This window comes from Temnothorax longispinosus, chromosome 10 (genome assembly GCF_030848805.1).
Source record: "Temnothorax longispinosus isolate EJ_2023e chromosome 10, Tlon_JGU_v1, whole genome shotgun sequence".
Taxonomy (NCBI): Eukaryota; Metazoa; Arthropoda; class Insecta; order Hymenoptera; family Formicidae; genus Temnothorax; species Temnothorax longispinosus.
This window is the reverse complement of record NC_092367.1, coordinates 20313889-20329279: the sequence shown is the minus strand read 5'-3', so window position 1 is coordinate 20329279 and position 15391 is coordinate 20313889. Positions and strand designations below refer to the sequence as shown.

General features: G+C 34.3%; 4 protein-coding genes across 7 annotated transcripts; 2 read left to right on the top strand and 2 right to left on the bottom strand.

The window, feature by feature from the left end:
* The first annotated feature begins 47 nt into the window (after positions 1–47).
* On the top strand, positions 48–7521 carry LOC139820512 (odorant receptor 13a-like). Of its 3 annotated transcripts, none has more exons than XM_071790875.1 (9): positions 48–315; positions 523–639; positions 933–1050; positions 1334–1550; positions 1668–1790; positions 2077–2167; positions 2410–2546; positions 2686–2818; positions 7317–7521. In XM_071790875.1, the coding sequence occupies exons 1-9, from the start codon at positions 172–174 to the stop codon at positions 7365–7367; spliced, it is 1131 nt and encodes a 376-aa protein (XP_071646976.1). In that variant the 5' UTR covers positions 48–171; the 3' UTR covers positions 7368–7521. The 3 variants fall into 3 exon arrangements, with proteins under 3 accessions (XP_071646976.1, XP_071646974.1, XP_071646975.1); XM_071790873.1 differs by having other exon boundaries at positions 159–315; positions 1298–1550; XM_071790874.1 differs by lacking the exon at positions 7317–7521 and adding an exon at positions 3125–7310 and having other exon boundaries at positions 159–315; positions 1298–1550.
* Positions 7496–10105, bottom strand: Tert (telomerase reverse transcriptase). Its single transcript, XM_071790866.1, has 7 exons — positions 9916–10105; positions 9121–9763; positions 8678–8991; positions 8358–8563; positions 8040–8278; positions 7784–7977; positions 7496–7671 (listed from the first exon to the last, which is right to left on the bottom strand). Exons 1-7 carry the CDS (start codon positions 9954–9956, stop codon positions 7536–7538), a joined length of 1773 nt encoding a protein of 590 aa, XP_071646967.1. The 5' UTR covers positions 9957–10105; the 3' UTR covers positions 7496–7535.
* Positions 10106–10183: 78 nt separating this feature from the next.
* Positions 10184–11723, top strand: Clpp (Caseinolytic protease proteolytic subunit). The gene is made up of 4 exons (XM_071790883.1): positions 10184–10662; positions 10770–10904; positions 10991–11381; positions 11459–11723. The coding sequence occupies exons 1-4, from the start codon at positions 10621–10623 to the stop codon at positions 11602–11604; spliced, it is 714 nt and encodes a 237-aa protein (XP_071646984.1). The 5' UTR covers positions 10184–10620; the 3' UTR covers positions 11605–11723.
* Positions 11673–15098, bottom strand: Lft (Limb expression 1 family member lowfat). 2 transcript variants are annotated; one of them, XM_071790876.1, is made up of 4 exons: positions 14202–15098; positions 13553–13735; positions 13137–13483; positions 11673–13055 (listed from the first exon to the last, which is right to left on the bottom strand). In XM_071790876.1, the coding sequence occupies exons 2-4, from the start codon at positions 13707–13709 to the stop codon at positions 12651–12653; spliced, it is 909 nt and encodes a 302-aa protein (XP_071646977.1). In that variant the 5' UTR covers positions 13710–13735; positions 14202–15098; the 3' UTR covers positions 11673–12650. The 2 variants fall into 2 exon arrangements, with proteins under 2 accessions (XP_071646977.1, XP_071646978.1); XM_071790877.1 differs by lacking the exon at positions 14202–15098 and adding an exon at positions 13956–14135.
* Positions 15099–15391: the final 293 nt, after the last annotated feature.

The window sequence follows — 15391 nt, the reverse complement described above, 5'->3', positions numbered from 1 at the left end:
CATTAACTACGGCTATAAGCGAGCAATTAAAATAATTTTGTGACGGTGCCGATAGAAACGCTTACAGAGAGAATTATTAAAGACAATGGTGCAAATGGATGAAACGTTGAAAGTTCCCTGCAGTTCTCTCTGAACATATTGTTCTTCTACAGTTCTATTGATAAGTGTGAAATGCAGTTCTTCGATGGACGGAATTACAGGATCAATAAAGTCCTTCTGTCGTGTGTCGGACAATGGCCTTATCAAACGAATAGAAGTAGCAACGCTATTATTATCATTATAGTGTCTTTAGCTGGCACGCAATTTATCGCCAAGGTATGACGACGCATATTTGAGTATCGCAGACTTAATTGTTCGTTGATGAAAAGAATTTTATTAATCCTTTTTTTATAGAAAAGAAAGTTATTTTTCGGATAACTATACATTTGTTTTATATTCTATTTTACATTTATACATATAAATAATATTTAAATGCCGTATGCTTTAGTGCTTCATACTTATAACTTCATGGTTTAAGCATAGATATGTGGTTTACTCTCTATTGACAACGTCGATGTGTTTATCGATTCTCTTTCACCATTAGTAGTCGATATAGGATGTGGAGTAAAATTAATCACTTGCATATTAAAAACAACAGAGGTATATATAAACACATATTGTGATATATCTAAATTTTAAAATATTTTTAACATACACACCCGCTTATCGCAGGGCATGTCTAAAATTTATATATTAATTTAAATATGCGAGAAAGAACAACTGTGTTACTTTGACAGTTGTTATTATTATTATTATTATTATTATTATTATTATTATTATTATTATTATTATTATTATTATTATTATTATTATTTGAGCAATTCTATATTGCAATTTTTTAGCCATAATAAAAATAAAAAATTTGGCAAAATTGTAATAAAATTTAATTACAGATCAGAGCACTTTTCGATCAAATACAATACGATTGGCAATTATTAATGACATCTCCATACATTAAGATTCTTAATAATTATGCGCAAAATGGACGGACGTTTACAATCATATACGCGAGTAAGCATAATATGATTGTATGTGCAATGAAGAAAAAGTTCTGCGAAAGACTATCTCTTCTTAAGTTCCTGAAAAAATTATTTTTTATTAGTGACCGTAATAACATAAGCATACCCCTTTTTATTACGGAATCTCTTATTTCCTATAGTAAAAATTCAAAATACAAATTGAATTCATTTTGTAGTTACAACAAAAATTAAAGATAATAAAGACTACAAAATGATTAAGAATATATGAATTTATTTAGGCGCTTTTTATTCCGCGCTGGTGTTTTTTATGTTAGTACCATTGCAACCATTGTTACTGGGTTCTTCTTCAAATGATACAACTCGACCATTGTTACACCAAGTTGAGTACTATATCGATATGGAGAAATATTACTTTCCAATCTTAATTCATGGATACGTTACAGCAGTCATTTGTGTAAGCATTGCCATCGCGGCAGATACAATGTATGTAATAGTAGTGCAGCATGTTTGCGGATTATTTATGATTATCGGGTAAGACTCTCATAAAATCGTCTTTACTTTGTTCATTTTCCTTTAAACGCATTTTAATCAATTTGAAATTTGTATTAATAAATAATTTTGAAACTTATTGTGCCTCAATTGCATCAGGCAACAACTGGAAAATTTAGTAAAAGAAGATAATCTAGAAATAAATTTTAACCCATTTATAAAAAACGATAAACCGTACGAAAATATTGTAAGCAGCATTCATGCACACAAGAGAGCTCTAAGGTACTGTAATACAGGATGCAGCTTAATAGCTTATACTGCTTATATATTATATATATATATATATATATATATATATATATATATATATATATATATTATAGCTATATTGTGTAATCAATTTTACTGTTATACATATCCATATATGTTATTGTTAAATTTATAATTACATAACATACTTAAACAACATATATATTTATAGCACGTATACATATTAATTGTACATTTATTCCTACAATAAGACATATTCTATCTAAAAAAGTATTATGTTTTTAATTTGTTCATGAAGATTTGCCAGTCTCATTGAAGCAGTGTTCAGCCAAATGTTCCTTATAATAGCGGGTTTCAATATGCTTATCATAAGTATGACGGGTGTTACGGTATGTTAGCTTCATTCATCTTAATTATAATAATATATGATAATGTTCCATTTCGTTCAATAGCGTTAAATGAATTATTAATATATTAGAAAAACTGATTACATGCTTCAACATCTATGTAATTCAAAGATTAGTAAAAAATATAAGTATGTTAATGAATAATTTAGTAACATTAATTAAAAATGGATTTAAAATTAAAATATTACTTATTCCTTTGTAATTACAATGTTAAATGTTCTTAGGCAGTCACAAATGTGGATAACCCCGAAGAGTTTTTAAGACAAATAACATTTTCATGTGCATTGTTAGTACATCTATTTTTCGAGAGTTTTCAAGCGCAACGTCTAATCGACCATAGCACATATATCCACACCAGTTTGTACGTATAAACATTTTGGTATTAATAAAACGAATCAATCTATTCTTGCTTATTTTCAAACAAAATAAATTTTACATATGCTCTGAGAATTATCTTAAATACAAATTATAATATAAAAGTCATTGTATTTTGCTTGCAGAATGAACGTAACATGGTATCAAACTTCATCTCGAACAAGAAAAATCTTAATATTTATGTTAATGAAAACGCAAGAACCTTGTGTATTAACAGCAGGAAAAATGTTTGTTATATCCATGGATACCTTCTCTGCGGTAAGTCATATTACTGTATGCATATTATATGTATATAAATATATATATATATATACGTGTGTGTGTGTGTGTGTGTGTGTGTGTGTGTGTGTGTGTGTGTGTGTGTGTGTGTCAATTGGCTACTTTGGCGACTGTCGTTAAATTAACCGCAACAATAAAAAGCATATTAGTTTCACTATTGACACTATTATACCTATATAAATTGACAATATTAAGTGGCACATTGGCGATTTTAACAACAGTGAACAAATAATATAAATTTACCTTATATTTTGACGAGAACATATTTATTCCATATAATTTTAGCCAAAAATGATTCGGATATTGATATAGTTCCGGAGTCGGCGTGCAACAAAAATACTCAACAAAAAATCATGAAATCAGCTTAAAGAAAACATTCAAAACGAGAAAAAAAAGCTAAAACCATTTTGTATAGTGTTTTTCTATCATGTATGATTGCCGAGAGATATATACCGTAAGTGTGTAATAAAAATGAAAAGTCGCTCGGCGCACGCGTTTCGTTAAGATCTCGCGCGCTTTCTCGTCTTATTTTATTGTTAGTAATAGAAACTGTAAAATTGTCAGTATTAAAAATGACTACATCCAATAGGGCAGATTTCAAACTAACGATTGCTTGTCGAATCGTCTTTCTATCATTTGCGGTTGCCGAAATATAAGCGTTTTATAAAAATAAAAACTTGCTCGGCGCCCGAATCCTTAAGATTTTGCGCGCTTTTTCATCTTAATAAACGGAAATAAATACGTGGCAATAATAAAAGTGAGCACGTCTAACAGAGTAGAGCACGATCTAAAAAGTGCTTTTTGAATCATCTTTCTGTCTTTTACGATTGCCGAGCGATATAAGCGTTTAATGAAAATGATGAATGCGGCGAGGCGCGCGATTCTTTCGGCTAGCTCGCGCTTTATTGCTTTAATAAACGAAAGCATACGTGCGAGTAATGCACGTGAGTAATACCAATAGGGCAAATTACGAAGTACAAAGTCTTTTTTTAATCATCTTTCTATCATTTACGGTTGCCGAGATATAAGTAAGCGTTTTACGAAAGTCAGAAATCATTTTACGCCCGATATTTACGGCACGCGCGCGCTTTATCATATCATGTTAAATAAACGGAAGGACGCACGTGTTAGTAATAAAATCGAGATATTCCAATAGTGCAGAGTATAAACTAAAGTGTCCTTTTTGAATCATTTCTATATCTTCGATGGTTGCCCAGATATTTGCGATAAACGATAGGGAAGACTTTTTTTTCTCGCGCCAAGCCAGCGACACATGGCCTTGACCTACTTGAGCGGCAAACGCGGGCGGCGGGGAGAGGGGGGAGGGGGACAGTTTCGTCACGAACAGCTGTACATTATTGATCGCCACTTTCTAAATTGGCCTTGACCTAGATCGCCGAGTCCGGGAATGCCGGCGCGCGTCGTATAAATATTTTGGTGCTTTCGCTAACTGATTTTTAAAGGTTTAACTGATGTAAATTTAAGTATAGCGGGTGCCTGCTTCCAAAGCAGCGTCGTTTACATTGTCACAGCTTCCTCTTTAATGTGAGATGTATTATTAATGATATTGCAATCACACTAATCACATTGGCGCTAATTACAATATTTTATGTCGTTCATGAATGATGTTTATATCTGTGGTGATTGCTGAAATATATCTATAAGAATTTATTAATCGTTGGCTATATGCATTATGCAAAAACATTTTATAACCCTTTATTGTTCAATCTTGTTCGAGAGAGCATGCCTCACATTAAAGGACACATAACAATGATAAGATAAACGTATTTCTTGAGATTTATTAGTCCCGTGTCGTTCGTAGCATTTCGGATCGTCTATTATACCTTCTCGCCGAGCGCAAGCGACGGCATTCGTAGCTTCCTTTTTTCCGTTGGCTAGCATTATGCAGAGATATTTTATTATAACTCTTTATCGTTCAATCTTGTTTGAGAGCATGCCTCACATTAAAGGACGCATAACAATGATAAGATGAACGTATTTCTTAAGATTTAGTTTCGTATCGTTCGTCGTATTTCAGACCGTCTAATACCTATAATTCTCGCCAAGCGAGAGCGACGACGGCATTCGTAGCTTCCTTTTTTCCGTTGGCTAGCATTATGCAGAGATATTTTATTATAACTCTTTATCGTTCAATCTTGTTTGAGAGCATGCCTCACATTAAAGGACGCATAACAATGATAAGATGAACGTATTTCTTAAGATTTAGTTTCGTATCGTTCGTCGTATTTCAGACCGTCTAATACCTATAATTCTCGCCAAGCGAGAGCGACGGCATTCGTAGCTTCCTTTTTTCCGTTGGCTAGCATTATGCAAAGGCATTTTATAACTTTTAATCGTTTATTCTTGTTCGAGAGAGCATGCCTCACATTAAAGGACACATAACAATGATAAGATAAACGTATTTCTTGAGATTTATTAGTCCCGTGTCGTTCGTAGCATTTCGGATCGTCTATATATACCTTCTCGCCGAGCGCAAGCGACGGCATTCGTAGCTTCCTTTTTTTTTCGTTGGCTAACATTATGCAGAGATATTTTATAATTCTTTATCGTTCAATCTTGTTCGAGAGAGCATGTTAAAATACAGAATACTTATGATATATGAACAATGCCAAGTGTTCTTTAACCTTTTCGCTACGACAGCGTCGACTGAATAGCGATCATGATAAAATTATATACTATCATTATTTTAAACCTTATATTTAATACACTACAAGCGGAGTTAGTATATCAATATCAATTAATACGGCTATATCAGTTATAGCCAGCGTTAGGAGCGAAAAGGTTAATGCAAAGCACGTTATCTTTATAATTAATTCAACGACAAGAAGCTTTAGAATATTTTTGTATGCGGCGATCTATATGAAAGAGGTAAAGCGCTAAACTCCGACTTATAATACGGACGATTCACAAGACATATTTTTATGTTGATAATGTCAAGTATCCTTTAATGCAAAATTTATAATATTATTTTATGACGTCGAGACAGACTGAGCTCACCGACAGACGACGCTGCATGAATCTCGAGAAACGTCTGTATAGAAACATCTTTATACTTGTCATATCTTGTATTTGGAGATGGGAACGAGAAGCATGCTCTCTCAAAAAGAAATAGATGACAGAATGTTTTAAATGCTGTCAAAATGGTGATTGACGATGAGAGAAACAAAGCTCTGAATTCTGTCACCCGATTCTAAACGAGTCTCAGAAAATATACGCTGACACAACTATAATCTCTGCTGTTATATATAATCTCTATTAAATAATTATAAATTTTTTAACAAAATAATGTAAGTCATTGTAATGTATCTTGCTATTTCGTGGAAAATTACGTGTATTCCTTCAATTCTCTATGTCATGTTTAGCGTGAGAAATGAGTTGGAGCGTTTTGCGTGCCGCACATACGTGTGAATTACTTGTAATTTAAACGAATATAATTAATGAATATAATAATAAAAGAAATTTCATATTTCAATGATAGGTTAAAATTAAACACGTAGATGAATTTGATCACGTATATCGTAGAGATGCACAAAAGATCATAAAAATGGTTGAAAGTACATATTAAAATGGGCCGTTAGGTGAAAATGGCGATTCTCGGTGTTGAAAACTCCGTTTAAATCGGCAAAAGTATTAGCATAGCATGTTAAGCAAGGAGGTTGACGGAGGTATTCTAAACGAGGGTGTTGCCTCCCCACATTGCCTCCGCTTAGTCACGCTGCTATTGGTCAGAGGGCGGGAGCCTACTGCCCCTTCTATGCATACCTGCCAGCGCTCTGATTGGTTGTAGGCTGGGCATCCGCGCCGTTATTCAAGAGATGGGTAAAAGTAGGGGTAGGCGAGCCGCTGTAGAATACCTACTGCAACTGCAACCTCTTTGCTCATCATGCTTCCCGCGTAACAGGAGCGATTTCTGTCTGATGAATTACTGACGACTCCAAAAACTCGAGATTCTCGCTTCCCTCATAATCTAAAATTCTTTTTATAATTTTTATGATCTTTCAAGCGTCACAATGAATACGTAATATGTATATATTTCTCACTATTACTTAATAATTACTTAATATTACCATGACGTGTTTATTAAATTTGTAATGTATTTATTATTAATATTACATTTGCTTATCAAGAGACACGGTGTCTTATGCCAAGTATACATATAGGTATACATATACATAGCGATATGAATGTATAGATAATTCATGCGCACACAAGACGTATAAGCGACGAATACCGCAAGATTAGCAATGAGACGATAACAAATTGAAATTGACTCTAATGTATATGTTCTCTTCGATAAAATATATCTTTAAATTTAGATATACATATATGTATTATACATATATTAGAAGAAACAAAATTATGAAAGAATGAGATTACATTTACACAGACACGTTATCAAAATTAATGTAACTATTCAAACGTCGCAATTTTAACACCATGTATTTTTTTTTTCAAGATTGTACGTACATCGGTGTCATATTTTACAATGTTGCGGTCGGTGCAATAATTGATTTACTTCATTCGTAAGCTGTTATTGCGTAACATTTAAAACATATTAACGTAAGATAAAATAAATAATTAATTGCACTATGTTTTGACTGAGGGAAAGTTTAGAATAAATAATAACACGTAGAATAAATAATAACAGTTCCAGCATTTTATTTCGGATCCAATTTTACAATGTAATAGAAATTTGTTTTAGAAATGTTATATTCGTGCGTCTGTAAGGCATTCCTACATTTGATTTGATTTTATTTGGATTGAATCTTACATTATATTCAGGTATTCCATTTTTAATGGTTTCTAGAAACCTGTAAAAAGTATTGTATTTATAATACAAAATTTTATAATATATTTTATGCATGCGTATTTGCGTTTGTGTGTTTAATACAAGTAGATTATTAAATAGATTATTAAAATTACTTTGCTGCATAATGTTCATTTTCAGTAATATATAGTATGTCGTCTACATATCTACATAGTAGACTGTTGTTTAAATATTCAGAAAATATTTTTTCAGACATGTGTTGGTAATATATGTCGGATAAAATCGGAGATACTGATGCACCTTGTGGCACACCAAAATTTATTGAATATATTCGTTCATTCAATTTAACCTACAATAAAAGTATTATTGAATATTAATTTAACTTTTTAATTTCATATATATTTATTTTACCTTTTGACGAAATATTAATTTCTTTATTTTATTAATCAACTTTTTTGTTTGAACTAATTTAGGTTTTTCTTTGGTAATCTTTGTGTTTTTGGGTATATGTTTCCTAAGTTTATAAGATAAAATTTGCACTGTGAATTTTTTTCTTTGGCTTCTTTTAGTTTTTAACAAGGTAAAAGTTCGTACTGCAAGATACTTTTCTAATTGTTCGCAATACATTACGATAATATCATATAATTTTTCTGAAAGAGAATATTAAAATGTAAGTAATCGATATACTTGTTGATAAATATGTTCAATGTGATGAATAATAAATTATACGTTGTATTATCGAGCCAAATGCATCTTGAATATCACATAAAACAAAATATAATCGTTTCTTAGATCTTGGGTAGAAAAAATTTGAAATCTCCTTTCTGCAGCTTGCTACACTTGGGATGCCATTTTCATTAGAAAATGTCACATATAATTGTTGCAGAAATCTTAAGACAACGTCAATATCGTCATATTTTTCTTTAACATCGTACCTAAAATTGTGCACATGTAAGTATATATATTTTACTAATAGTATTTATATTCATTTGTAGCATAAATAAAAGAGTATTTAAGGAATAATTTATTAAATAGGTGTGTTTATGTACTTTGTTATAAATAAAGCTCTCAAACCAGAAGAACCTGGAATAAATTTATATGTCCCGATATTATGTGTCTTATTCAATGTCGTGTCGGGTACAAGACCAAGAGTATTCTCTTTTTCCCGTATAAACTCTTCTTGCATTTTACACCAATTATCTTTTGTAATGTAAACCCATTGGTTATGAATTTCTTTCAAGACCACATATTTATGTAAGATCTTTATAACGTACTGTGTAAAAAACCAATGCAATAGCTTCAATATAATTATCCATTGTACTATACTGTTATCAATTGAATGTAACCATCTAATGTCAGAAATCTAGAAAAAAGATATTGTGGACAATATTGGACACTTCAATTATCAAATTAATATATAGAAATGATGATAATGATGATAATGGTCCTGTTCAAACTGTCTATAATTTGCTTCAACTTTCAACAAACATACATCCAGCTTCTTGAATAATGGTTGCAAGTCTAGTAATGCTCCAGTAGCATTTTCCGTTCGTCGTACAGTTCTTTTGAAGGCACTTTTTATCGTCATATTTCCTGGAACCGTCTTTAAAAGACGATATATTGTCCTATTTATAGCATTTCGATTCCTCTTGCCAAATAATTCAGGAGGAACATTTTTATTCAATAGTGAGCTAAAGAAAGATTGCAGTAAACGGGTATCAACTTGATTTTTGTATTTCTGGGTTCCGTTTCTTTGGCCATTTTCTACTGTAGATTTCAACTTATCGAAATAATTAAATTTATTATGCCGGATCTTGAATACGTTCAATATCGGTGACAATGCAGGAATAACATTATCTAAGTTAACGTTTTTGTAATGGCTGCTGAGTCCAATATCTGTATTTAGAATGCTACGACATATATCTCGCTCTGTATTCTTGCTCTCTAAAATATGATATTTTGAAATTTTTGCCGTGGTACGATTTGTCTTCCTTAATCGGCATCTAGATGAAAACAATTTCACTTTGGAATTATATGTTTCAAGTGGGACAGGAGATGTAACTTTTGTCTCAGCTTCAGACTTTGGACAGGGTGCACTTTTAGACGTACTTCTTCCATTATGCCAAGCATGTTTTCTAGAAAAGACATTAACTGATATGTTAACTTGAACACAAAAACAAAATAATCGAAATAAAATAACAAGTACAAATTTGAAAAAGCAAAAAAACAAAAAAATAATTATATATTCAAAAAAAGAAAATACTAAAAGAAGAAAAATAATAGAAACCTGTTATTCATAAAAGGTGGTTTGTAATAATTGCAATTCATTTCTATTAGAAACTTTAACAATAAGCGTTTCAGCGCCAAGCTTTCCACTTTTCCTGCATAAATAAACACAATAGACAATAAAGCGTAAGAAAGACACGGTTGAACCACGAAATATCCGTATCACTGAGGATAGGATGACGCGATGCAAAATAAAACATCATGGCCAGTATTCTAGTCGGTTTCTCTTGTTAGTTGTCCTCCTATTGTCGACCCTCATAACAAAAAAAACTGAATTTTAATCTGGGGAATTCATAAAGCTTGGACAAATCTCGGCTCGGGTTGTGATTTGCTTATTTGAAAATTTTATAGAAAAGGAGCGTGTTCAGAAATGTGTGAAATATAACCTCAACTTGCATCTGTACGAAATAAATAATAGTAACAGGAAGAAGCAAATTAATGAGCATGAAAGAGTTCTTTTCTTTTACATTCGTGTACAGTTTCCTGACGAGGGGATATCTTTCGGAATTTATTTAATACTTTATTAGTAAATGTTTGAGATATAGGTTACGTTTGACACCGAGCTTTTTATATTTTTTATAGCGCAATAAGTTGTTTGTCTTCTCTCTCAGAGAATACTCTTAATTTTGATTGCCATCATATCCTGTTACGTGAATTCTCTTATCAGAAAACATTTTTTTCTAAACGATTATTGCGTTGTCAGTCTATGAAGATGTTGCAAAGAATAAGTGGTTTGCTACAAATCACCGTGAGTATTTTGTTCGTACATGGTTATTTCCAACGAAAATGAATCTGCTGAAATAATCTCGTGAAAATTAACAAATTAAATAATCCTTCTTTCTCTCTCTGTAATAGGCTTATGGGCACAAAGTGAGCAGCAGATACTTGAATTTTGTTCCTATTGTAGTGGAACAAAGTGGACGTGGTGAGCGTGCATATGACATTTATTCGCGCCTTCTGAAAGAGAGGATTATTTGTCTCATGGGTCCAGTACGATGAAATTATATATATCTTACTATATTTACACATTTAATTTACAATTCTGAGAAAAATTTAATCATCTTTTCATTCAACAGGTCACAGATGTTGTAGCTTCTGCTGTAATTGCTCAACTTCTTTTTCTTCAATCCGAAAGCAGTAAAAATCCGATTCATTTATATATTAATTCACCTGGTGGAAGTGTAACGGCAGGGCTCGGGATATACGATACCATGCAATATGTTCTTCCCCCTATCTCTACCTGGTGCGTAGGGCAAGCGTGCTCTATGGCAAGTCTACTTTTAGCAGCTGGAACCAAAGGAATGCGTCATTCTTTACCAAATGCTAGAATCATGATACATCAACCATCAGGAGGAGTACAAGGACAAGCTACAGATATTCAGATACAAGCCACGGAAATCCTTAAATTGAAACAACAAATCAACGAGTTGTATGTCAAACATACCGGGCAGACGTTAGAAGAAATAGGTATGCCTGCCGAGATGTCTTTTCTAGGCTTTACCATATGTAAAATGTTTTGTTATTTCATAAAAATCATATTGCAGCAAGGAGTATGGAGAGAGATAATTTTATGAGCCCAACGCAAGCCAAAGAGTTTGGAATTATAGATAAAGTATTGGCCCATCCTATGCAAGAAGAAACTGCAGAAACAGCAACAGAGAAAGCAGACAATGTAACAACGAAACCTTAATACTGCTACTGCTGGATAGGATGGGTATATAGGTTCCATTTTATTGTCATGTTGAAACAAACGCAATAAAAAGATGTATCATTATTTAATAATAATAATAATAAACTATTTATAAAACACGTATAAACTACATCCTATTCAACTGAAAGTGACATGTTCACTTTCAACGTGGCATATATAAAACATACTGATTTATAACAGCATTATGAATGAGTATTAGAATGATAATCGTCTGTTTCTTCAGAGTTTATCTTCAGACAAGCGTAATATATCGATAAAAGCAAGTGTGTAACTTGTAATATGAAAAAACCTTTTCACCTAAAAAACTTATTGCCGTGTATTACGTTTTTGCTTCTGTTTATAACTTCTAATGCAAGTTATTAAAAATGTACAGTCTCAGCATTTTCATAAGTCGTAAAAATAAATTGTATTGTTTTTACATATACCTACCCTGTTTGTATAATCGTTATCTTAAAAGTTTTATCTTAAAAATGCTGTTTATATAGTTATTATTATTATTGTGAATATCACACGCGCGCATGCACTTTTAATTTTTTTTTTTCGACTCTGAATATACGTCAGCTAATCTCTTACCGACGTGTACTCTGATAATTAAGCAAAAGTCTTACTTCAAAATATAGATAATGGAAGACAAAGCCTTGTGCGTCCCGAAATATATACATATACAAGTAAATTTGTGCGAAATGTAAAAATGCGAGTGTTCTATATTATGCATAGTATATCTTTATAATTCTTAGTGATAACATTTATATATACTTAGTATACTTCTATGTATCGAGATATCCCATTTAAGATCTATTATCACCAGGAATGCTTTATAAAAAAAAGCTCTATAAAGAAACGCTTTATAAAAAGGACGGAATAGTTTTCGTGTCACAAAGTTAGGCCTTGGAAAGAATTAAGTAAAACGGCCTTTATAAGACTATCTCAAAAAACTATGTTTCTTTTTTTTTCCCCCAAAAACTTATCCCTCGCGAAAGACCAGTCTTGTGCGTTATTTATCTCAGCAAGATTCACATTAAAATTCATTGTGGGCAGACTTGCGCGTGTGCGAGCATTAATATATCTTTCTTTTCTTTTGGAAATCTAAGTTCTCGTCCCGCTAATCGCGCAGTTTCAAGTTCACGCTCGGCTAAAGCCAATTCCATTGCCACGATCCCGCCACCGCTCTCGTGTTCTCTAGCAACCCAGTCTAATGCCATTTGGCTACGCATATCGTCGTCTAATGCCCGATGACTATAATGCGCGACTACTTCCTGCCTGCTGCACTGCCTTTCTCTCATGGCTTTTAAAGAACCATTCCAATGAAGCAGTTGAAAGACCGTCATTAGCTCTTGGAATTCCAACATCGTTCTTCCACGATTGCATTCCAACATAAAACGAAACGCCCCTATACCTGTGTTTGGATCTTCTTTCTCGTCACCGCTTCCCTGAAAGCATATGCATATGCATATGTATAAGCATCTCTACTGTAATTTAACGTGATAAATAACTTATCATATTTTATTTACTTGTGCTTGGCTACCGACTCCGTTTGACGTTGCCGAAGGTTTGGCAAAACTAGCCCTTGCCTCTGCGACAGCTTTTTCAATGAAGTCATCGGTAATTTTTCGTGATGGATGTTCGTTAAATACAGAATTCATTAGCGCAATTTTTGCGGCCGATCTGCGTGCTTCCGCCTTCGTGGGACAGTTTTGAAAGCTTCCGAAACAAGATCCTCCAGGAAGCGTTACGTAGCAAACGTAAGGTGGATTGGCACCAGGAACGGATTCATAAATAACTAACGCGCCATTTCTCAATTCTGTTCCTCTAGCTTGTTTCATCTGCCAAAATTCTTGCAACGCTTCCACGACATTTACTGCGTATATAAAAATATATGTAGAAAATTATAAGTAGTCTAAGCTGAGAAAGATTTTGTTATATATACCTCTGCCATAACCTTGACTATGTTTTGCAAAACTATTAACCACTGCATCTACAGCCTCTCTTAAAACTTGCTTAGCACGGGCATCCACCAGTCCACCTGTGACCCCCATATTTTCGGGAACACGTGATTTTGTCTTAACTGGCATCATGCCCTGCATTACTCAGAAACTTGCATTTATTTACTCTGCAAAAATATAGCAATATAGCGTCACTTTAGCGTTATTTCTAACTTCCGAAACTAAATAGTAAAACATAACTTTCATACGTCTTTCTATAATACATGTATATCATTACACCCAGTCTCTTTAACGTTTCAAAGAACATTGTAAAACATGTTGTATACGTATCAAGAATGTATAAAACGTATAAAAATCATCTCAAAATTTATAATAAATGGAAAGTACACGCTAATCAAACTGCATCTAACGTCGCGCGATTAAGAAAAACGACAAGATTTTTTTCTTTTCGGGTAATACGGAGGTTTCGTGACAAGTACTAGGTATACGACTCGCTGTCACAGTGACGTTGACACTCGCGATCGGGATCAGGTCAGCGTTCGCGCCGTCGATCACGGCGGATGACGGCTGATCGGGCTGATGACGTCCGATCAGGGTCAGGCGACGCCGACGCGATGCGTCTCGTTTACTCACCGAAGAATCAACGAGACACGGCTGCGTGCGCGCACACCGTCTTCCTGGTGACCGTCGACCGTCGACGTTCGATTCGACAGACTCGACGAGTGTCGGATGCTGCGCGACAACGGGAGCGAAGAGACCAAGGTGGCATCGGGCGACGGGCGTGAGAAGGAACCCAGGACCCAGGAAGTCTGGCCGCACGGAAACCCGGATGCCCAGGAATTCGCGTAACGTACTCTCCGATCGGGGCACCGCACCGAGCGCCGCGGGATCAACGTGCAAGACACATATAACGCGTTTAATGGCCCCGGACCGCTGACGATTTCCAGAAAACCAGGGCCGGGCGACTTGCATGGGCGCCCCGCGCCACCGCTCGTCCCACCCGTCCACGGGCCACGGCCGCCAGCACCGGGGTCCGCTGTTCGCTTTCCGCTTTGTCGCCGATGGTCACCGATGGTCGCCGAGTCGCCGAGGCTTGCCAATGCCAACCGAACGTTTTCTCTTATTTATTTTCTTTGCTAACGGATCCAGTCACCAGTGCGGCCAGTGCCGCACCATCACACCATGCCCATTCGGCCCAGTCGGCCTAGCATGACGCGGATGACGCCCGTGACCGTGACTCGCGCGTCTGACGATAGTAACGATTCATCTTCCGAGGAAATATATAACAATAAAATAACGTTTGTTAATAAAATGAGTTAGTAAATTGACTAGTCAATCTAATCATTAATCGTATTTGCATTGAGTAACGTTAAAACGTTAACGCGCTACTTAGGCGAAGAATCCTGATTATCCACTTTTAGCTGTCTAGCATTTCTAACGAGTGCACCACGTGAATCTCGCAACGTGCAAATTCAATTATTAATTATTACTACGTTTACGCGAGCGTTACTACAGAACCCCGTTTACGCTGAATGACGTATCGTACGTAAAGTTATTCTACAGAAGCAATGCTCGCGTAAATATATATATATATATATATATATATATATATATATATATATATATATATATATATATATTTATATGTATATGTATATTATCGCTTCGTGCTTATAATAAAAGAAAAAGAAGAAACTCGGGCCCTGGTACCATTCAAAATATACGAGGAAGCAAACGTGTGAAAAATCTGAAAAATCACCTAACGTCTATTCATTTTCCGCTCCTTTCCCTATGTATCGATTTATCGATTCCTCCACGCACAT

Excerpts from the sequence above, each read along its gene's own strand:
- Clpp (XM_071790883.1), top strand. The coding sequence starts at position 10,621 with ATGAAGATGTTGCAAAGAATAAGTGGTTTGCTACAAATCACC. Across the intron at positions 10,905-10,990 it reads TTATTTGTCTCATGGGTCCA|GTCACAGATGTTGTAGCTTC; the intron begins GTACGATGAAAT and ends TTCATTCAACAG. Across the intron at positions 11,382-11,458 it reads GCAGACGTTAGAAGAAATAG|CAAGGAGTATGGAGAGAGAT; the intron begins GTATGCCTGCCG and ends ATCATATTGCAG.
- Tert (XM_071790866.1), bottom strand. The coding sequence starts at position 9,956 with ATGAATTGCAATTATTACAAACCACCTTTTATGAATAACAG. Across the intron at positions 9,764-9,915 it reads CCACCTTTTATGAATAACAG|AAAACATGCTTGGCATAATG; the intron begins GTTTCTATTATT and ends TGTCTTTTCTAG. Across the intron at positions 7,978-8,039 it reads AATTAATATTTCGTCAAAAG|GTTAAATTGAATGAACGAAT; the intron begins GTAAAATAAATA and ends CTTTTATTGTAG.
- LOC139820512 (XM_071790873.1), top strand. The coding sequence starts at position 172 with ATGCAGTTCTTCGATGGACGGAATTACAGGATCAATAAAGTCCTTCTG. Across the intron at positions 2,168-2,409 it reads TAAGTATGACGGGTGTTACG|GCAGTCACAAATGTGGATAA; the intron begins GTATGTTAGCTT and ends AAATGTTCTTAG. Across the intron at positions 2,547-2,685 it reads ACATATATCCACACCAGTTT|AATGAACGTAACATGGTATC; the intron begins GTACGTATAAAC and ends TTTTGCTTGCAG.
- Lft (XM_071790876.1), bottom strand. The coding sequence starts at position 13,709 with ATGCAGGGCATGATGCCAGTTAAGACAAAATCACGTGTTCCCGAAAAT. Across the intron at positions 13,484-13,552 it reads TAGTCAAGGTTATGGCAGAG|TAAATGTCGTGGAAGCGTTG; the intron begins GTATATATAACA and ends TTATATACGCAG. Across the intron at positions 13,056-13,136 it reads GAGTCGGTAGCCAAGCACAA|GGAAGCGGTGACGAGAAAGA; the intron begins GTAAATAAAATA and ends ATATGCTTTCAG.